Source organism: Cebidichthys violaceus, unplaced genomic scaffold (genome assembly GCF_023349555.1).
Source record: "Cebidichthys violaceus isolate CVI_PGR_0920_01 unplaced genomic scaffold, fCebVio1.0.p SCAF_10, whole genome shotgun sequence".
Classification (NCBI taxonomy): domain Eukaryota; kingdom Metazoa; phylum Chordata; class Actinopteri; order Perciformes; family Stichaeidae; genus Cebidichthys; species Cebidichthys violaceus.
Genome location: NW_027176263.1, coordinates 16,347,104 through 16,368,336, shown reverse-complemented (window position 1 = coordinate 16,368,336; position 21,233 = coordinate 16,347,104). Strand labels below are relative to the sequence as shown.

Here is a 21,233-nt window from a genome sequence, read left to right as displayed (position 1 = left end):
ACTCCCTTTCTCCTCTCTCTCTATCTCTCTCTCTCTCTCTCTCTCTATCTCTCTCTGTCTCTCTCTAGCTCTCTTTGTCTGTCTCTGTCTCTCTCTCTGTGTCTCTCTCCCCCTTTCTCTCTGTCTCTCTCCCGACTGGCTTCGGCAAGAGTTTGATTGACAGATGACGAATCACCCGCCCTCTAACCAAACGTTCTCCAGTGACGGCTGCTCAGATGGTTCTGTGTAAACGAAGCCTTCTGTCCTTCACTGAGCTTCATGTGAGCTTTGACTGTAGCGCAGCACGACTCTGAAACATCTCAACATCTCATTTACGCTGCATGGTCACTTTTGGTGTGGCCGTTCTCTACTTGGTCCACTGCAGATAGAACCAACCAGAGTGTCGAGGGAATTCAACATTGCAGTCATTGTTTACAGTGGTGTGGCTCTCGATGAGCTGCAGGATGTTGCACCGTGTCTCGTATTCATTACGCCTGCTTAGCATCGTGTCCTTTATAGCATGTTAGCATGCTAACGTAGTCAGTCTAACTCAAAGCATTTTGGGTTGTTTCAGAGTGAGATGAGAAGATGGAAATGAGATCAAATAAGACTTTAGATTTTAACTTTGGACAGAGCCAGGCTAACCGTTTCACCCCAGTCCTATGCTAAGCTAGGCTAATCGCCTTCAGGCTACAGCTTCGTGCTTTAATAACATACATGAAAATGTTCCCAGAAATAAAGCGAAACGTTAAAGGTAAATACACAGCGTTGTATGAACGTGTCTTTTAAGTTGTAAACTGTTGCTAGCTTACAATAACCAAAAGTACATTTGTAGTTTGGACACCTCTTGTCCGGTAAAGTGAAGAAGAGGTCTTTCACCGCTGGTTGGAGCACCTCCAGGAAGTGACCACTGTGCTCCTTCTGCTCTGGTTTGTTCAGAGTACTCTGGACCAGCTTCACAGCCAGTTCCTGCTGGTTCTGGAGTCCCTGACCGAGTTCTGGGAAGTCCTGGACGAGATCGACGGCAAGACCTGGATTCTGGAGCCGGAAAAACCCAGCCGGTCCGACACCACGAGGCGGATCGCCATCGGTATGGAGAACGATCTCGGCTTCATGCGTGTGACCCAGTAGTACAGCGGCGTTCACGGGCTGATCATATGATATCACACGCAGGAACCAACGTGTCCATCAGAGTGGAGCTGGATCCCAGACACCCCAGGATGCTGCCGGAGTGCTGCCTGCTGGGAGCCGAGCACGGTGGGTCACCGCACACGCCGGTACGGCGCGTAAAGCCACGAGGATTGTGGGTAAATCATTTCTTAAAGGTTCTTCTAGGGATTACAGGCGACACAGATGAGATGAGAGCCAACTGACGACGGAGCGGTCGATCCACGACACCACATTTCTACTAGCGTAGCACGTTAGCCTCTGACTGTCCTGACCCTCTTCATCACTAACTGTCAGCTGACGACCAACCAGGAAGTGAACACCTTGTTGTGAATGAGCGGGAGCTGCCGTGTCTCTCCGTCTCGTCTTCGTCGGGCAGCTCGTCTGTTGTCGTGTCACCGGTCCTCATTGTCGCCACGCCAACGCCGGAGCCTCCCGGCTTCTATTTGAGTCCCCGTCAATCGTCGGCCATTGTTTCTGTAAAGCCGAGGTCACGTGACTCCTAGCCTGTTGCCTAGCAATGCGACTCAAAAGATATTAAACGCACGCACACCTCAGACCTCAGACACGAGGGGTCGCTAAGAAATATTGCTTTCTGCATTTAGGAATCAGAAGTGGTGAGAGTGAGGAATGCACAGAGGGCTGGTGTATTACTATAATGTATCTGCAGATGCTTTTATTACAACAACACCTAATGGACCACTGCAGGACTAATGAAGGATCATCTCCTCTCCTCTCATGGTTGTTGTGTTGCAGCGGTGACTCCTCTGAGGAACAAGCTGAATGCCAACATGCACCTGTGGTAAGACAACATAATAATTCATTCATATCGTAGTGACAAATGTTCATATCATATTCATAAAATAATATTTCATGTTGTCTAAATCTGTCATTTACAAAATCAAACAAATTTAGAATTTATTGAAGTTTGTGTTTCAAACATATGACGAGTTACCGTGGTTTCATGTGTAATAATTATCATGTATGATATTTTAGGGCGGCAGTATTAGGGGCCATAGTATATATAATGTGCCATAAACAATATCATAGTCATGTTTGTCACATATGAAGGAGCAACAGTGTGGCTCATTACATGTTTTTGGTCAGCAATGGAGGAAGAAGATCTACCAGGCTGCACACACACACACACACACACACACACACACACACGAGCGTATCGTCCAGTTCAGTTCCACCATTACATAGAAACCATGCGTACCAGTTCAACTGCTGTGATTATCACTCAGCAACAAACACGTGTGTGTGTGTGTGTGTGTGTGTGTGTGTGTGTGTGTGTGTGTGTGTGTGTTTCACCACGGGCTTCATATCTTCTCCCTGCATGGTACATCTGATTGAAGCAGCAGAGATGCTTTTTTAAAACCTGTTTGTATATATAGCGATGGTGAGAGTCTCCTAATCATCCCCCAGTGTCTGTGCAGGCTCATTTGCATGTGGTTAATTAGTGTGTGAAGGAGCTGTCTGTGGTCTGCTGGCAGGAACCCGGACTCCGGCGTCTTGCTCAACCTCCGGGATGTTTTGGAGATCGAATTCCCGTCACCTGCCACCCACGAAAAATCTGTACGTGACACGGCTGCCCCCCTTTCCATTTCAAACATGTCCGTTCCATCACGATTACCTCAAGTGTGTGTGTGTGTGTGTGTGTGTGTGTGTGTGTGTGTGTGTGTGTGTGTGTGTGTGTGTGTGTGTGTGTGTGTGTGTGTGAGAGAGAACATCTATGCATGCATACTCCTGTTTGAGCTTCGAGTTATAAGGGGGCGGACATTCGCTATTGCTTATTTTTCTGTCCATTTCCATATTTTACTGTGTGTGTGTGTGTGTGTGTGTGTGTGTGTGTGTGTGTGTGTGTGTGTGTTGTGTGTGTGTGTGTGTGTGTGTGTGTGTGTGTGCGCGAGTGCGAGTGCGAGTGTGTTCCACGAGGTGGGCACAAATTCTCCTTTTAATTGGGTTGTTTACAGACAAGATCATTAGAATAACAAAGATGGCAGAATTCTCTGCACTATCAAATCGCTTTAATCACGCAAACCCATTTATCTCTTTTTTTTATTGAAACCCCCCCCCCCCCCCCTCTGCGGATGGGTTAAAAGATCGTTGTTTATCCGCTGTCGCCGCGGTGATTAATGCCTCAGCTTCATTAACATTCAGAGGAGTGCAGAAAAGTAGAGTTGACCAGATGTTGAGTCTCTGTTTCTACCTGCCACCCTCTCTTAATGGAGAGCCAGCAGCGTCTCATTATGCCCAAAATGCAAACGAGAGAAAAGCCAGTCTGACGGAGGGAAAGTTTGGGTGTTCAGGTGACGTCGACGTTTCACACCCAGCTTCAACCGGGAGGCTGTTAACACTAAGTGGTTACAGGGGACCGCCCGAATCTTAAGCCTCCATGCTGAATATCTCTGTGTGTGTGTGTGTGTGTGTGTGTGTGTGTGTGTGTGTGTGTGTGTGTGTGTGTGTGTGTGTGTGTGTGTGTGTGTGTGTGTGTGTGTGTGTGTGTGTGTGTGTGTGTGTAGAGCTTCAGCGTGGACTGTGGGATCTGTTACTCCTATTGCCTTGAAGCTGCCATCCCCGATCAGGTGTGCAATGACCCCCGCTGTGGCCAGCCCTTCCACCAGGCCTGTCTGTATGAGGTATGGAGACACACACACACACACACACACAGTCAGTTGAAGGGATCAGTGTCTCACTTTCATAAAGTTCAAGTTCTCTGAGAACCTTCACAGACTAAACTAAAGCAGCGTACTTGAGGTGTTGTGTCGACCCTCATCGGGGTCCAACACAGCAGAACGTGGTCCGCTGTCACCAGCTGTCACCCAATCACAGAACACGAGGCTGATTGGTTGGTTCCACTGAGGCGGGGTCATAGTCGCATGCTTTATGGGGAGAATTGCAACTATTACAACAGTCATTGAGAAGACGCCGTGTGGTGGTAGTCGGTACCCGATCCATCCCAGCTGAACGCTAACGTTAGCCTAGCTATGGCGCTGACCGGCCACAGCGGCTCGTGTTCTTGTTGCCGTAGACGGTGGGCTTCCCTTTACGAACGACGACACGGTCTCTAAATGTACTTTAGGATTTTATCATTTAATTCACTTCTGATCATTTTTGAGGTGAGAAATCAGCTGAAATACTATTATTTTATTTATAAAATAAATATATTATATAATATATATATTTGATATATATGTAATATATATATTATATATATTAAATATATATTTATATTAAATATATATTTATATATATATATATATATATATATATATATATATTTTATGTATTAAATATATATATATATATATATATATATATTTTATGTATTATATATATATATATATATATATATATATATATATATATATATATATATATATATATATATATATTTTATGTATTAAATATATATATATATATATATATATATATATATATATATTTTATGTATTAAATATATATATATATATATATATTTTATGTATTAAATATATATATATATATATATATTTTATGTATTAAATATATATATATATATATATATATGTATTAAATATATATATATATATATATATATATATATATATATATATATATGTATTAAATATATATATATATATATATATATATATATATATATATATATATATATATATATATATATATATATATATATATATATATATATATATATATATATATATATATATATATATATATATATATTTTATTTGTGGTATTTTCTGAACCTTGTAAATACAGCTGAGCTGGTACCGATTCTTTTAGGTGTCTCCAAACATCTACGGTGGTGGATCAGAACATCGGCGCCGGTTCTGGTCCAGCACCCGGTAAACGAGGCTCTGAGGAAGTCCTCTGTATTCGTCTCTTTTTACCGCTGGGGGAAAGTGTCAGGAAGTCATTTTAAACATTCAGATGCTTGTGTGTGCATCAGCTGATGTTGAAGGTTCCTGTGTCAGCACGGAGTAGTAGGACTACATGGAGGCTGACGCACGTTCATGCAGGGCTCTCTTCTTCTTCTCCTCCTCCTCCTCCCTTCAGTGGCTGCGAGCGCTCCCCTCCAGCCGGCAGAGCTTCAACGTTGTCTTCGGAGAGTGTCCTTACTGCAGCAAGGTGTGTGTGAGCCTTCAGCGGCAGTCAGTAGCTTCCATTGATACGTGACCTTCTCTGTGCAGCACACCTGTGAATACAGCAAGCACTGAAACACCTGAGCCTGATCCAGTCACACGTTTTATTCACACAGAGCATAGAAGTCCTTCATTTCACTACATGTGTAAACTCTATTTCAGCCCATCACAGTGAAAATGTCAGCCCAGCAGTCCTGAGAGCAACCAGGAGCAGGACGACGCCCACCAAGACCAACCAGGACCATGGTCCGCTGCTCCGTGCGGGACCGGCTTCCTGTTCTGGACCTCCCCCGGCAGACCCCCCCCGTTCACCAAAGCCATGTCTGTGTTCCCAGCAGAGGTCGCCGCGGCGACGCCGTCCGTGGCCGTTGTTGGCGGTCCAGAAGGGGGTCCTGAAGAGAAGCCTGGTCGTACTGGTGGGGGGGTCTCTCCCTGTGCTGTGGTTGGTTCGGCGGTCTGTGTTTTCTGCTCTGCGAGTGGAGTCCTTCCCGTCTCTCCGAGGTCCATTTAGTTTTCTGTCAAAGAGGTAATTCAGGCTCTTTGGAACATGCCTACTGTGTGTGTGTGTTTGTATATATATATATGTATGTGTGTGTGTGTGTGTCTATATATGTGTGTGTGTCTATAACAAAATAAAGTACTGGTCTTGGGTTTGGGGCCATTCTGGAGTTATTGATTTATTGTTAAACAACAAATAAAAGCAGTCAAACCAGCAGACTCACACCTGTTTGGGTGGAGCTCTGGGGCCCACCGGGGGGCCTCTCAGATAGCATGCAGCAATGGGTGTGGGTCTGGCCTCCTCCTCCTCCTCTTCTTCTTCTTCTTCTTCACTGTCACCTTCTCCATAAGCCACCGCTGGTCTGGGCCGCAATGATCTGCCGACAGCAGGCGACACTCCACCTTCCTTCTGTGAGCAGAAACACAACGTTCATTCTTGAACATGTTTGACTGGATTCTATTTACACTTTATTACCTCGTTCTTCTACAATGATGCACACTACACTTTACATTTGATACGATTTTTTAAACCTGTAACTTGTTGGACTGTCTTCAACATATATACATATGAGTGTGTTCCACACTATGAATCACTTTCTTCAACATGACTTTTTAAAATATGCCGCATTATGACTTTTTCGACATGCTATACTTTTTTTTCAGATTATAGGCAGCCGTGTTGCTCGTAGTGTGAACACAACATTAACGTGTTATTATTATTACTGAGCCTCATTCACACTGTTGAAATCAGCTAAATATTCATTTAGGAATTTCAAATCTTTTAGATTCCACTGAGCTACACTTTCTGTCACTTCTTTAAGTTTTTTAGATAAATATGAATTTCACTGATGCAGGCTGTGGCTTGTGAGAGCGTCTGGAGACACAAGGTGTAAAGTTAGAATCACAGTAAAAGCAGCTCGTGGGTAACGGCAGGGGCTCCTTGTGATGCAGTGAAGTGGACCGGTGAACGGGTTCAGACCTTACCTGTTGTGACTGAGCTGTAGTGAGGGGCGGCCCTCTTATGTAGCGAGGCTGCACAGGTTTAGCCTTCACCTCCTCCTCCTCCTCCTCTTCATCCAGCTCTGTGGCCACAGCCTTGGCTTTGGAGGGTCCTCTGGCTCGTCCTGCTGTCTGTGGAGACAACGGTTGGATGATCTCATCTGCATATTTCCCACTAAAATATAGTTTTCTTTTGTTTGACTATTTCTTCTTAAATAAAAGGACTACAATCACCCATAGCACGGTAATATATTTATAACACACTAGTGCCCGTTGAACGGCCTTTATCTCCGCTGACATTTACTCTCGCCGGTAAATGGCCACTTGTGTTTAACTAGGGATCAAACTGGCCGGCACTTTAGCATGGAAATTAAATGACACGAGGAGCGGAGAGGAAATCAGGAGCATAATTGGAGACGCCCTGCGCCGCGGGAAAGTGCGTGTCATCAACTTCCTCAAATTGGGCCATTGAGAGGGCGCTCGCTGGGCCCGAGGAGGTCAACAAGTGATTCTGGTGAATTTGAGGGGAATCACAGTCCTCCTCCAGCTTCAGACCTGGCTGACATACTCATTGGGGGGGGGGGGGGGTTAACTCTCCCCTTTACTGCCGCCAGGTTTCTCCACTCTGGGGGTTAAGAGACGCAACAGAGGGAACGGGCATCTTTGTGACCCACGCTGAAGTTGTTGAGTGTTCACTGACTGACTGGATGTATGTCTTCAATAGAAACGTTAAGCTTCTGATAAGTGTTCTTTTTGCAGCGAGACACTTCATCTGTCAGCTCACTCTTACTTTTCTGCTCAGACTCGGGGCTGAAGTCGCACTTCTATGCGTTACTTCGATGAGTTACTTCGATGAGTTACTTCTATGCGTTACTTTGATGCGTTACTTCTATGCGTTACTTTGATGAGTTACATCGATGAGTTACTTCTATGCGTTACACCGATGAGTTACTTCTATGCGTTACATCGATGAGTTACTTTGATGAGTTACATCGATGAGTTACTTCTATGCGTTACACCGATGAGTTACTTCTATGCGTTACACCGATGAGTTACTTCTATGCGTTACATCGATGAGTTACTTCTATGCGTTACACCGATGAGTTACTTCTATGCGTTACATCGATGAGTTACTTCTATGAGTTACATCGATGCGTTACTTCTATGCGTTACATCGATGAGTTACTTCTATGCGTTACATCGATGAGTTACTTCTATGCGTTACATCGATGAGTTACTTCTATGAGTTACATCGATGAGTTACTTCTATGCGTTACATCGATGAGTTACTTCTATGAGTTACATCGATGCGTTACTTCTATGCGTTACATCGATGAGTTACTTCTATGCGTTACATCGATGAGTTACTTCTATGAGTTACTTTGATGCGTTACTTTGATGCGTTACATCGATGCGTTACTTCGATGAGTTACTTCTATGCGTTACATCGATGAGTTACTTCTATGCGTTACATCAATGCGTTACTTCTATGCGTTACATCGATGAGTTACTTCGATGTGTCCGGGTGAAGGAACGAGGAAGCTGTTTGTAAGTTGTTCTGTGGACAGAGGTCTCTACGGACACCCTGACCTCGTCATGGTCTCACCTTCCCCCTGGTTGGGGGGTCCCCTGCAGGCTCTCGTGGATTGGAGAAGTCAAGTCTTCCTGTGACGACACTGGCCAACAGCTGTTTGAGGTGCTGGTAGTCTGGCTGGTCTTTGTAGTCCAGAGTTTTCACATAACTGAGGAATGCAGCCACCTCGTCTGAAGACAGGAACAGAGTCATCGAGAACCTTCCACAAAACAAGTCTGATCCACACACACACACACACACACACACACACACACACACACACACACACCTCTCTTATCTGTGGCAGGCAGCCGGGCCTCGTCAGCGGTGCCAAACATACATCACACACCGAGCCCTTACACAGGTGTGACCTCTGAGGTTTTGATCTTCGTGGTCTGGAGCGCCCTCATTCATCTCAGTGACCAAACCCCACGGGACAATTAAACACCTCCCAACCTGGATAACTATAATACGTACGAGCTCGTTCTCACGGTCATCAAGATGGAGGATACAGTGATCGTTGAGCGGACCCCCACCCACACGGCCCCCCAACAGTTCAGAGAAACACAGCAGTGACGAGCACGCAAAGGCTGACTAAAGACTCTTTCACGTGGAGCGAGCGAACCAATCACACGAGATGTACTTGAATATAATAGTGAAATAATAGTGCTCTAACAGACCATGAAGCAGAGGAACTTCAGGGTGTAACCGTTCTGTTAGTATGATCCTACTGTAGCTTGTCCCTTGACTGACTTTCAGACGGTAGATCATTCCAAAACAAGAGTTTCTAGGACATCTGAAATCTATTCTTTTCATTCTTCTTATATCTGGAGAATGTACCTGCACACCAGAATAATGAACAGCTGTTACCCATAAGCCCCGTGCATGTCGCCCACTAACTGAATCAGTCTCGGCTCTGCCCTTTACTACGGATCTCACTCAGAAGAGCAGAAGATTAGACTCAGAGATCCTCCTCTCCTCCTTTTCCCCCCAAATTCACGGTTTAGCGTAAGAAGTGTAAATGAGGTCCCGGGGCCCCGCTCACCTGTGCTGGCTCCTCTCACTGACAGATGCTGGACTGAGTCTGGCAGATTATCCATCAGCCTGAGAAGAGCAAGAGGAGACAGAAACCTTCTGAGAGACGGAGGTCAGGGGTGGAAGAACAAACCCTGTCCTACAGGGTGTTCATTAAAACGACGTGTTGGAAGTATTAGCGTTAGAGTATTGCAACAACGTTCACTGCAATACAAAGAAAACTCCTCCACCGGGCCTTGGGCATGAACTCCTACATAGTTCTTCTATCTAGGGGTCCGTTACATCACCACCTACCTGTCTTTGGCCTCCTGGACCTGAGCTGGGTTCTTGAGAATTTGATCCCAAGGCAGAGACCCACATAACCAGTGAAGAAGACAAAAACCCAAAATCTGGAGGTCACCACGTCTAGATGGAGCTATGAAGAGACAAAAGGATACGGTGGTCAGAAAATGATATCCAGTGATATTCTGTGATCCATAAATCAGCCCTGACGCCATCGAAGATTGTAAAAGCTTTCAGATGTGTTGGTCAAAGCTCAGCAGTTAGTTTTTTTTTCCGAGATGAAGAAGCAGCAGCACTCGTATCTTTTCAAACATCGTTCTCCAGAGGAGTCAAGGCTGGACAGAAGTTAACGTTTGCAGAGCGTTTAGAATAAACGATGAACCGCGCGGTCAAGGATTCGCCTCTCGTTTGGCCCAACGAGATGGACTCTTGATGGGCCTGGAGAAGGCCGCGTGATGGACTCAGCCGAGACGCGGTGAGATTAGAAGGCGCAGCGTGATGATTATGACGATCGCGCTGCTCGCTACGACAGAAAGCACTCCGGAGCGCTCCGACAGCTAGTTCTTCATACGGCGGATTGCTTTGTGAAACCGGATGGCCTTGCGAGATCCAAAACAGAAAAAATAGATATTTCTCTCTCGCCATCATAGACACCGAGTGGTCGTAAAACATAGTAATGTCCGAGCGCGTTACAGAAGTCCACGGTGGTGTACTTCTGTTAAGGTGAGCGGACCAGATGAACTCTGCTGTTTGTGTCAGAGTGAAGCATGAAGACACAGAGAGGAGGTTTAGACATCTGTAACTTGTAAAGTACCGAGAGCAGAACCATTAACTCCAGACCTTATCCACACTCGGGGTATTTACTACCATCTTATCGGGGGGGGGGGGGGCAATCCCCGGTAATGACGGTGCCAGGTTTTGTTGAGGCAGAAGAATTCATGGAATGCGACGTGTTTGTGTTTTATGTGGTATGTTCACAAAGCAGTGACACATTCTTCTTTCATCTAAAGTGACTTTAAGAGCGTTGAAGAAGCGCTGACTCCGAGGTTTTTCATTATGAAGAGCACTGCGATCAGCTGTGTAACCCCCGAGGGTACGAAGGCTTTCCACGAATAAGAACCAAAAAAATAATGCCAGGGATGTGATCAGGTATGACAGAATGTAACATCAGGGAAGTGATGAAGACGTGTGTGTGTGTGTGTGTGTGTGTGTGTGTGTGTGTGAGACTTCTGAAGGAACAGGTCTGGAGTGCGTCCTGCGTCTTATTGTGAGCCTGTGATTGCAGGGGTCTACATTAATGCGCGAGGTCTATCAATACTTGTCGACCAAGTCCATCCAGAGGGGTCGAGCCCGGGGACTCTGAGCAGCTCAATACTGTAACGGCTGCCACGCGTCTCCGGAGAAATTACCTATCGACTGGCTCCATCGGAGGGGAGAAATGTCCTCCCTGAGCCGCGGCCGGCATTGATCCTCCACAGCTCCGAAGAACGAGCGTGGTCACCGCCACACGCAACCAGATTACAGAGGTAATCTGATTACACGGTAAAAAACAAATGTGTATTAGAAGTCATTTCGATTCCTTTGATTTGTTTATCGCGGTCATCGGAGCTGGGTCTTCAGCGCAGGGACAGACTCTCGACACGCGAGGAGGAAATCACTGCTGTCCGAATAAAGAAACACACCGGGGTTCAGAGGGGAACGCAGAACCGCTCGGACCCAGCGGGGGGGTGGGGGGGGCTGGACAATCAATGAGGAAGAGGAGAATAGCAGAAGATGTCGGGCCGCCATCACAAAGCTCACAGCGACTCAACTTTGAGGGTACAGAACCATGTGGGGCTTCATAGAGATGTATTCTTGATTAATATGGGTTTGGGTTCTTTCTACTCGTAGAACCGGCACCGAGCGTCAACTATCCGTCGGGTCCAAACGCTCCAGCTCAACGGCTCCGATGAACAGTCAGGTCTGCAGTAAAGTATGCATGAAGTCAGCGTTACCTCCATCGCTGCTCAGAGCCTGTTAAGAGTAGAATAAAGATGAAAAATACACGTGGTACTGACCGGACTCCCAGAGCGCCGTGATAGATGAACAATTAAAGAGATCAGCGGCGGCATTAGGCGGCGCTGCCCTGTGCGTGCTCTGGGCTGTTATCATGGCTCAGAGTAGCGCTGTGAGCGTCCGCTCTTCTGTGTTTAACGAGGAACGGCAGAGACGTGCATTCACACTTCATCGGCTCTCCGAGGACGGAGGATGGATGAACACCGGGGGGAGCCGTCGGCAGGAAGGCGTTGTTGTTAATTATCTCCTATTGTTATTCAGGTTCCAGGGCGTCACGCTCTTAACCCTCCTGCTTCGCAGTCCCGTCGTTTCGGAGACGGCCTCCCGCCCGCCGGACGCCGCTAATTACGCCGTTTAGCCGGAGGTTCAAAGGCCCGCGTTTGGCCCCAACCTCGCCACGGCAACCTGTCAACATCTTTTTGCCGGATCGCCGGCACCGGGTCGGAGGAGAGCAGACGGGAGATGTGTAGAGATGACGATATCCAGAGAGATGCACGTCGAACCCTTTTCTTCTTCCTCACTGCATCCGTCAGGAAAGAGGCGGAGTCACACCGTCTATGACACCTGTGTCTATGATGCTTCATAGATATCATGTGTTATAACCTGCTTATAGCGCTGTTATAGCTAGAAGCATTCGTAATGCCTTATAACAATCGTCTCACATGAATCATTCTGTAAGGACTTTAAGGTTTTATTACAGTCATTATTATTATTATTATTACATTACAGGTTTTATTATAATACTCCATAATTACTGGTCACTCAGTGACATTTAAGTACCGCGGTGTATTATCATTTATTATAATACAATAAATGATTATAACGTGATTATAAGCTAAGCAGTCATTGTTTGCTTTAAATAAATAAATCACAAAAGTAAAATAATGTTTTACTTCAAGTGTAATGCATTATGAACAGTATTACATCTAAGGGAATAACATCTTATGAATATTTAGAAGTGCTTATGACTATGATGATAGAGACATGCTATAAGCAGAGTGATGGACTCTCCTCCCGCTCCTTTCACAGTCACATTAGAGTTGACATGACTTCCATGTGATAGCTGCTGCTGACAGGACGTTTTCTGCCCCTCTTTTACCCATCGACCCGTCTGATAGAAACGCCGCGGCGGCGATTAGGCGGCCTGAGCCGAAGCTAACTCACGGTATCGAACCGGAGGGAGCGGCGGGGAGCCGGTCGGCGTGGAGCTCGCGGAGGTTATCTGCGGCTTCGAGCCTCCCTTTCCGCCAGACACCAGAGCCCTTAATTAATGGGCGGATGAATACACGATGCAGGTTATGACTCCGGCTAATTAGGGAATTGTTAAACAGAGACGGCGCCGGGGGATTCGGCGAGGGGGGGCCGCGGACGGACAATCGATCGGTCAATGAAGAGAGGGAGCATGTAGGCAATTTACCAGTTAATGTGTTCCCAATATCAGCCGAGGGCGGCGGGGCGGAGAGACCGGACCGCTTCACGTATCGACGAACACGGACCGCAAAGGACAGAGCTTCTGGTCGGGTTAATGTAGATACTGTTAGAATACCTAAATACTGCCATTCTTCTACACTCACTAAAATCACTCACGACATCTCTGGGTATCTCTGTCCTGTGCTTGTGTCTAGCTTCATTGCAGGAAGGAAACACAAATCCAGAACCAGGAAGAATGTGAAAAAGCAGGAACTTGGAGATGAAAGAATAGAACTTTGGAAGTCCCCGTCTTGCTTCGGCTGCTGAAGGTTCATCTAGACTTTGGCTGAACAAAGGGAGATCTGGTCCCCAATGTTTCAGAGTGTGGTCGTGCTGTGAAGGAAACTCTTCGCCAATAACTCTTTCAATATAAATATGATATATTTATACATATTTTTATAGAACGGCTGTTCCGATGCCAGTATCAGAGGTGCATTCAACACAGCCTAAATTGCTGGATGGGGTATCGGCGTAATCTTAATCTCCTGGTGGACGTGCAGCACGGACAGAAGATGTCGGATACCAGCTGACGGACTGTCTTGAGTGTTGTGTGTGTGTGTGTGTGTGTGTGTGTGTGTGTGTGTGTGTGTGTGTGTGTGTGTGTGTGTGTGTGTGTGTGTGTGTGTGTGTGTGTGCGTGTGTGTGTGTGTGTGTGTGAGCAGCTTCTGTGCTCATGAACTGGAAGGCTTACCGAGTCCTCTGTGGGCATCGAGGCTGGTGTACTCCACGGTTCCATTGTGACCCTTCTTGGGGTTCTCCTTGTATTCTTTGTGGACTCCATCAGGACAGTATCTGTAGGACAGCCCATAGTCTGCTAGATAGACCTACAGGACACACACACACACACACACACACACACACAATAAAGGGAATTCAGAATTTGCACACAGAAGCACAGCCGGTGATTGCGTTTTATACATAAAGTGCGTATTGTGTAGGATGGAGCAGACCTCACAACACCTGGTCAGTTTAGTCTCAGGCCTACTTTCAAGAGAGGCCTAAAGACCTGGAGACTGACTGCTGGGGGCCAAAAGGTGAACAAACTCTGCAGTTCAGTGTTTCATCTACACAGACTATACAAATGAACCCTTGTTGTGTCTCACTGCAGCGTCATTCACTGCTGCGTAGTAAGTACTGAAGCACGTTGGATGATATGAATGAAATGCAGAGGATCTGTCTCCACGGTTAATCACCTGTTGAGTGTTTGATGCTTCTTTATTTGTGCTTTAGAAAAGATCTTTTGTTCCTCTCATTTACAGCATCTCGCTCTGTTTTTCTTCTCTGTCCTTTTTAGAATGAGTCAGGAAGTTGAGCTTCACTTTTACTTGTTATCAATCAAAGAGGAATACTCTCCCCTGAATTTAGGTGAGTTCCTCGTTCCTGCGGCTGAAAAAGATGCTTCTTATGCACACACAAGATAATAAGCGCAGCTCTCCTGTGGACTGACCTGTTCAGGGTCTCTGCAACCAAGCATGAGGTTGGCAGCTTTAATGTCAGCATGGACGTACTCGTTCTCATGAATGTACTCCAGTACATCCACCTGGCAGAAGACAGAGAATACACACTCGAGAAGAATAATGGAACGGTTTAGAGGTGAACGTCAGAGGTCAGTTCTGTCCACCTCAGTATCAGACCAGATCCAGCTTCTTCACACGACAATCAATGAACATTGAACGTGAAGACGGTCTCACCAGTCCTCGACCGAGTTGGAGAACGGTGGCCTTCTTCAGTCGACCGCCGCTGCGCTCACAGATTTTCTGAAGGTCACTGCCCAGTCGGTCCATGGCCATGAAGCGATACCTGAGAGGAAGAAGAAGATCAGAGGTCCACATCTTTCTCTTTTCCTGGTTCTGAATAACATCTCAGCTCCTAATTCCTGATAAATAGACGGCTCTTTGGTTTGACAGTATTGTTAAAAAAAAAAGAAAACAGGTTACCAGAAGAACACGGTTTGAATCAGACATTTAGCACCCTTTATTTATCAAGTCTCACCGAGGTACCAAGTCTTACCAATGTACCAAGTCTTACCGAGGTACCAAGTCTCAACAAGGTACCAAGTCTTACCAATGTACCAAGTCTTACCGAGGTACCAAGTCTTACCGATGTATCAAGTCTAACCGAGGTACCAAGTCTTACCAATGTACCAAGTCTTACCAATGTACCAAGTCTTACCTCGGTAAAGAAATAAAAAAGGGGAAAAGGATGATTTTGAACACAAAATTCACAAAGAAAAGCTCTAAAATATCCAACATTTGTGCCAACCATTTTTGAACATACAGGGAGAGCAAACAGCAAAATGTGACCCCAGTCTGTGTGTGAGAGGGATTCAGCTGTGTAAGTGGAATCAAGACTGGAGGTCATCTCTGAAAACAGAAATGATGGACGAGCTGACGCTGGTGTCACTTGAGGAACCCACAGTCCAAGATCAGCTCAAAGGTCCAGAAAACTAAAATGTGAAAGGGAGAGCACTGATGTACAAGCGACCAGTGACTTTATGGATTCAGGTGTCCCATGGGGGACACCGGAAGGGGCGTGACGTCTCTCTATTCAGATGTGCTGATCAGATCACAATGCGTGCGTTTACCCCTGATCCAAATGCTCCAGTCACAACAACATCCTCCACTTGAATAGTGATGGCATCTTAAGACGCAATATATTAGAAACAAACCCATAATATAAAATGCAGAGGTTGTTTTTACACTAAAAAGGGGGGCAGGTGTGCATTATGGTCAACGTCCCATACCTGAGTCCATTATATTCAGCGAGTCCTGCTCCCCAGTACGTTGGGATTCCCAGGAAGTTCAGTTTCCTGCTTCGCTTCCATTTTTGCACTGGAACAAGATTAGAAGAGAGATAATTATGTCAATGTGTGCATTTAATTCCAACACTCCTGTGGAGTCTGAGAAGACTGAATAACCAGTGGAGTCAAACCAACAACTACATTGGTGCCTGGGACTGCTCAGTGGTTCTGATAATCAGTTTGAAGGGGATGATGGCAACTAGATGAACTTTTGTTGTTACTTATCACTATTCAACTATTTTAGAGTATTTTAGAGAATATTTTTAGAGTCTAATCTTCATCTATGTTCGACTCCCAGTCTAACACCTCCAAGAAAAGTCTAAATAAACGCCCCTAAACTTTACGAAAAAGTAGGCAAAAGTTTTGTCCAGAATACCAGTTTGTCCTTGTAAGTGTAATAATGCATGCATGCAAATATCAATCGTACAGTATTGAGGTACACACAACTGCAAACACACACCCAGAAGCCCTCAAACAAAGCAGCGAGCCTGGCTCAGGGCTCATGGCGGCCGGCCTGACTGGCTCCCGACCAGGCTGGCAGGTGGTCAGGGGCTCAGCGGAGGCCCGGGCATCATTACGTGTGAGTGGCTCCCTCTCTCCAACGCCTCTCCAGACGAAGGCGTTGGAGAACTCAGACAAGCAGCAGAGAGGGGGGGGGGGGTAACTGCCACTGAGGTGCATGTTTGCTTTGGCTTATTATTAATTACTGTGCTGCGGGCGGCAAAGCCTCTGTGTCTGCGGCCACTTCATCAGTCAAACACACTCGTGCTCCAGCGAGCTGCCGGGACGCCGGACGGGCGGTGCTACTCACTGTTCTCCGGTTTGGCTGCCCTCTGGTAGAACTTGAGCTCCGAGAACAGGGGGCCGTTCTCCTGGGACTCCTGCACATGAAGGCACACGAACAGTTTCATTACCACAGGTTAAAGAAGCACCAGTCCACGAGAAAATGTCCAAAACACGTCTTACACATCACAAACTGGGCTGTGATGTGTGTCCTAAATGATAAGCAGGGAAAAAATAAACGGTTGTGGATTGTTTTACAGTATTTCACCTGAGAGGAGAGGACAGGAGAGAAGAGAAGAAAGAGAGGAGAGGACAGGAGAGAAGAGAAGAAAGAAAGGAGAGGACAGGAGAGAAGAGAAGAACGAGAGAAAGGTGGTGAAGGGAGGAGAGGACAGGAGAGAAGAGAAGGAGGAGAGAAGAGGACAGGAGAAAGAGAGAAAGGTGGTGAAGGGAGGAGAGGACAGGAGAGAAGAGAAGGAGGAGAGAAGAGGACAGGAGAAAGAGAGAAAGGTGGTGAAGGGAGGAGAGGACAGGAGAGAAGAAAGAGAGGAGAGGACAGGAGAGAAGAGAAGAATGAGAGGAGAGGACAGGAGAGAAGAGAAGAATGAGAGGAGAAGACAGGGGTTTTGGGGTTTTAAAGTTCCTTTATTTCACTATTTCAGTGAAAACAGAAACATTCTAAAACATCATTTGAAAAGCAAAAATGGGCAAAAAAATAAAAACTTCAAATAAATCAAAACAAATAAAATAAACAAGTTAAAACACCAAAGAACAAATAAAGAAAGAGGAGAGAAGAGAAGAAAGAGAGAAAGGTGGTGAAGGGAGGAGAGGACAGGAGAGAAGTAGAACGTATCATTACAAAGGAAGCTGCCAGGGTTGTGACCTGAAACATATTTGATTGGTGCTTTGCCGGATGATGTCACATGGTGTTGAGGTGGAAGTTGTTTTAGCTGGCTCAGTTTAACTGAAGCCTAAGACTGCTGAGGACAGTCTTTAACAACCCACACCTGGTTAACCGGTCACTGCGTCAGAAGCAGAACGTACTCACATGTACATACAGAGAGATTCTCCTTCTCCTCTTTGTCAGGAGATGTGTCGTCATCATCCAGATGTTGTAAAATGTAAAATACATACACTGTATAGTGATAGATAGATAGATAGATAGATAGATAGATAGATAGATAGATAGATAGATAGATAGATATCTATAGATATATATATATGTTTCAGGTCACATCCCTGGCAGCTTCCTTTGTAATGGTGTACTTCTACTGTGTATTTTGAGTCTTTCTAGCTGAGATGCGACATAGTTGTAGTAACACAAAGAGGGAGAACTGCTGCAACTGTTGAAGCCTCATATTAGCCTCAACTGAACTTTATAGTATATCATTTGTACAAAAAGAGTCAAAAGGACAACAACTTAAAAGTCTGGTTCTGAATATTGAAATAAACCCGCCACTCCAGTCTCACTCTATTCACTCAATCAACCATTGGAGGCTCTCTCACACCAGTTGACTGGAAGTGGACATTACAGTCCAGCAACGAGTGATGCATCCATGCATCCTAAGCTAGGGTTAGGGTTAACCCTAGCTTAGGATGCTCTACTTCCCCTCAACAGAAGCGCATGTGCCAAAGAGAGGAGGGACCATCGCACTAATTAACATTCCATTTTGCAAAGTTCATTTTATTCGTCTGTCTCACAGTGACGTTTAACTAAACATCACGTGACGTTTGATGAAGTTGAAACAAAAACAGAACAGAGGAAACGTCACTGTGCCATCAACACTTGTGCATGTGTACAGCTGCTTTCTGCTTCCAGGAAGGAGTGCAGTAAGAGCATCCTGCAGTATCAACAGCATCAACTTTGAAGATGGATGGTCTGTCTGTGTGCAGCCCAGATGTACTCACCACTTTTATGACAAAGTCAGTGTCTGCAGCAACAGGTGTGTCCACATCTTGGGAGGCTTTGGGACAACAAAAGACAGAAGAAAGTGTGTTAAGTTATGTTTAACTCTTGGACTACATCAGGCTCTTTGGATTGTTTTTTGTAACTGTCACCAAAACCAGGAAGAAATGAAGACACCACTGTACAGAGCACTAATGTGTATAGAGTGTGTACACCTTTATGTGAATGTGTATAGTGTGTACACCTTTATGCGACTGTGTATAGAGAGTGTGTACACCATTATGTGACTGTGTATAGAGTGTGTACACCTTTATGTGACTGTGTAGAGTGTGTGTACACCTTTATGTGACTGTGTAGAGTGTGTGTACACCTTTATGTGACTGTGTAGTGTGTGTACACCTTCATGCGACTGTGTGTAGAGTGTGTGTACACCTTCATGCGACTGTGTATAGTGTGTACACCTTCATGCGACTGTGTATAGAGTGTGTGTACACCTTCATGCGACTGTGTATAGAGTGTGTGTACACCTTCATGCGACTGTGTAGAGTGTGTGTACACCTTCATGCGACTGTAGAGTGTGTGTACACCTTCATGCGACTGTGTATAGAGTGTGTGTACACCTTCATGTGACTGTGTAGAGTGTGTACACCTTCATGCGACTGTGTAGAGTGTGTACACCTTCATGCGACTGTGTATAGAGTGTGTGTACACCTTCATGCGACTGTGTATAGTGTGTGTACACCTTCATGCGACTGTGTATAGTGTGTGTACACCTTCATGCGACTGTGTAGTGTGTGTACACCTTCATGTGACTGTGTATAGTGTGTGTACACCTTCATGCGACTGTGTATAGTGTGTGTACACCTTCATGTGACTGCGTGTAGAGTGTGTGTACACCTTCATGTGACTGTGTATAGTGTGTGTACACCTTCATGTGACTGTATAGAGTGTGTGTACACCTTCATGTGACTGTATAGTGTGTGTACACCTTCATGTGACTGCGTATAGTGTGTGTACACCTTTATGTGACTGCGTATAGAGTGTGTGTACACCTTCATGTGACTGCGTATAGTGTGCGTACACCTTCATGTGACTGCGTATAGTGTGTGTACACCTTCATGTGACTGCATATAGAGTGTGTGTACACCTTTATGTGACTGTGTATAGAGTGTGTGTACACCTTCATGTGACTGCGTATAGTGTGTGTACACCCTTATGTGACTGTGTATAGTGTGTGTGTGTACACCTTCATGTGACTGCGTATAGTGTGTGTACACCTTCATGTGACTGTGTATAGAGTGTGTGTACACCTTCATGTGACTGCGTATAGTGTGTGTACACCTTCATGTGACTGCGTATAGTGTGTGTACACCTTCATGTGACTGCGTATAGAGTGTGTGTACACCTTTATGTGACTGTGTATAGAGTGTGTGTACACCTTCATGTGACTGTATAGAGTGTGTGTACACCATCATGTGGTTTCATTACCAAGATAGATCAGCCCACAGCCACCTTGACCAATCATCCTTCCCAGCCTCCACTTCTTCTTCTCACTGTCCGTCAGTATGAACCCCTCTGGTAGCGGTTTGGGCAACGCCCTCTTTTTTGGCGGTGCCATGACAGCATAGAATGTTTCAGAATGTATCTGTAAGACAAAATTAGGAAAATATAACATTACATTTTCTGAGGTGGCTGTGATCCCAAACCACTCAAAGTTCTTTCACTCAACTTCACAACAAAAAGGTAGTTACATTGCATTGCCCTGTACACATTTACACACACACACACACACACACACACACACACACACACACACATATACACATATCATTGAAAACAAACGGTCAGCTGTAACCGTATGAGAGCAGTGTATATGACATCAAAGTACTCTGATTACTATTAGAACATCTCTGGAATGCTGTAATGTAGAAACACGTTTTAAATCCTCTACTCCGTCACTGTCCAGCCCTTAAAGAGGAGATACATTTATAAATGTTCACCTCTCTTGGGTTCAATGAATTAAGACAGTGTTCTTGATAAATCTCTAAAAGTAGTATACAAGTGATTTTGAAAAAAATACTCTTTTTGTACAGCGTGCTGACCTGTGCCAACATGACATCTTCAGAGAGTAACTCTGTATGAAATGTTCTGCCTCGCATTACTTCGTAGTACTAACACTAGTTTTAGAATAAATACATATTGTCATGTTCATATTGCAGGTATCAGGTCGCGTGTCGTTCTACTGAGAGTCACTGACCGGAGTCCTGTTGATGACGTCAGCACAACGTTAGCTAAAGCACCGTTAGCTAACTTAGTGAGAGTCTTTAACGTCTTACGACGTAAACCGTGAGATAACACACGGACCGACCTCCGACGGAACTCCAGCCGTACAGTCACGTAACGCCGTCAGTTGAGTCTTTTCTGTATGAATGTATCGATAGCCTGTCCTAATTATTAATACTTTACAGCGAATGTTACCTTCTCCCGTAACTGTCTCAAACAGAAACAGAAACGAAGCATCACTTCCGGAAGGTT

General features: G+C 45.4%; 3 protein-coding genes across 5 annotated transcripts in view; 1 reads left to right on the top strand and 2 right to left on the bottom strand.

Moving 5' to 3' along the window:
- LOC137878279 (octapeptide-repeat protein T2-like) overlaps positions 1-484 on the bottom strand; it is a 1,327-nt gene extending 843 nt beyond the window's left edge. The window contains 2 exon segments of the mRNA XM_068718524.1: positions 1-135; positions 416-484. The exon segment at positions 1-135 is cut by the window's left edge and continues 843 nt beyond it. Coding sequence (XP_068574625.1) covers positions 1-135; positions 416-484 — 204 coding nt within the window.
- fancl (FA complementation group L) overlaps positions 1-5,947 on the top strand; it is a 22,099-nt gene extending 16,152 nt beyond the window's left edge. Inside the window, exons 8-14 of the mRNA XM_068727685.1 lie at positions 919-1,069; positions 1,153-1,236; positions 1,903-1,948; positions 2,643-2,724; positions 3,672-3,788; positions 5,212-5,283; positions 5,460-5,947. Of these exons, the coding sequence (XP_068583786.1) occupies positions 919-1,069; positions 1,153-1,236; positions 1,903-1,948; positions 2,643-2,724; positions 3,672-3,788; positions 5,212-5,283; positions 5,460-5,495 (588 nt within the window). The 3' untranslated portion in view covers positions 5,496-5,947. The remainder of the gene's footprint in view (positions 1-918; positions 1,070-1,152; positions 1,237-1,902; positions 1,949-2,642; positions 2,725-3,671; positions 3,789-5,211; positions 5,284-5,459) is intronic.
- Positions 5,388-21,233, bottom strand: vrk2 (VRK serine/threonine kinase 2). 3 transcript variants are annotated; one of them, XM_068727656.1, is made up of 14 exons: positions 21,177-21,233; positions 20,187-20,343; positions 18,701-18,756; positions 16,821-16,890; positions 15,953-16,040; positions 14,901-15,009; positions 14,657-14,749; positions 13,901-14,033; positions 9,697-9,817; positions 9,413-9,471; positions 8,401-8,558; positions 6,780-6,926; positions 6,020-6,204; positions 5,388-5,812 (listed from the first exon to the last, which is right to left on the bottom strand). In XM_068727656.1, the coding sequence occupies exons 1-14, from the start codon at positions 21,216-21,218 to the stop codon at positions 5,464-5,466; spliced, it is 1,767 nt and encodes a 588-aa protein (XP_068583757.1). In that variant the 5' UTR covers positions 21,219-21,233; the 3' UTR covers positions 5,388-5,463. The 3 variants fall into 3 exon arrangements, with proteins under 3 accessions (XP_068583757.1, XP_068583766.1, XP_068583775.1); XM_068727665.1 differs by having other exon boundaries at positions 20,956-21,217; XM_068727674.1 differs by having other exon boundaries at positions 21,067-21,217.

What these genes read in the sequence shown, in the direction of transcription:
- vrk2 (XM_068727656.1), bottom strand. Translation starts at nt 21,218, where the DNA reads ATGCTTCGTTTCTGTTTCTGTTTGAGACAGTTACGGGAGAAG. An exon ending in GGCAGCCAAACCGGAGAACA is followed by an intron (nt 16,041 to 16,820) that starts GTGAGTAGCACC and finishes ATCTTGTTCCAG; the next exon opens with TGCAAAAATGGAAGCGAAGC. An exon ending in AGTGAGAGGAGCCAGCACAG is followed by an intron (nt 8,559 to 9,412) that starts GTGAGCGGGGCC and finishes TCCTGTCTTCAG; the next exon opens with ACGAGGTGGCTGCATTCCTC.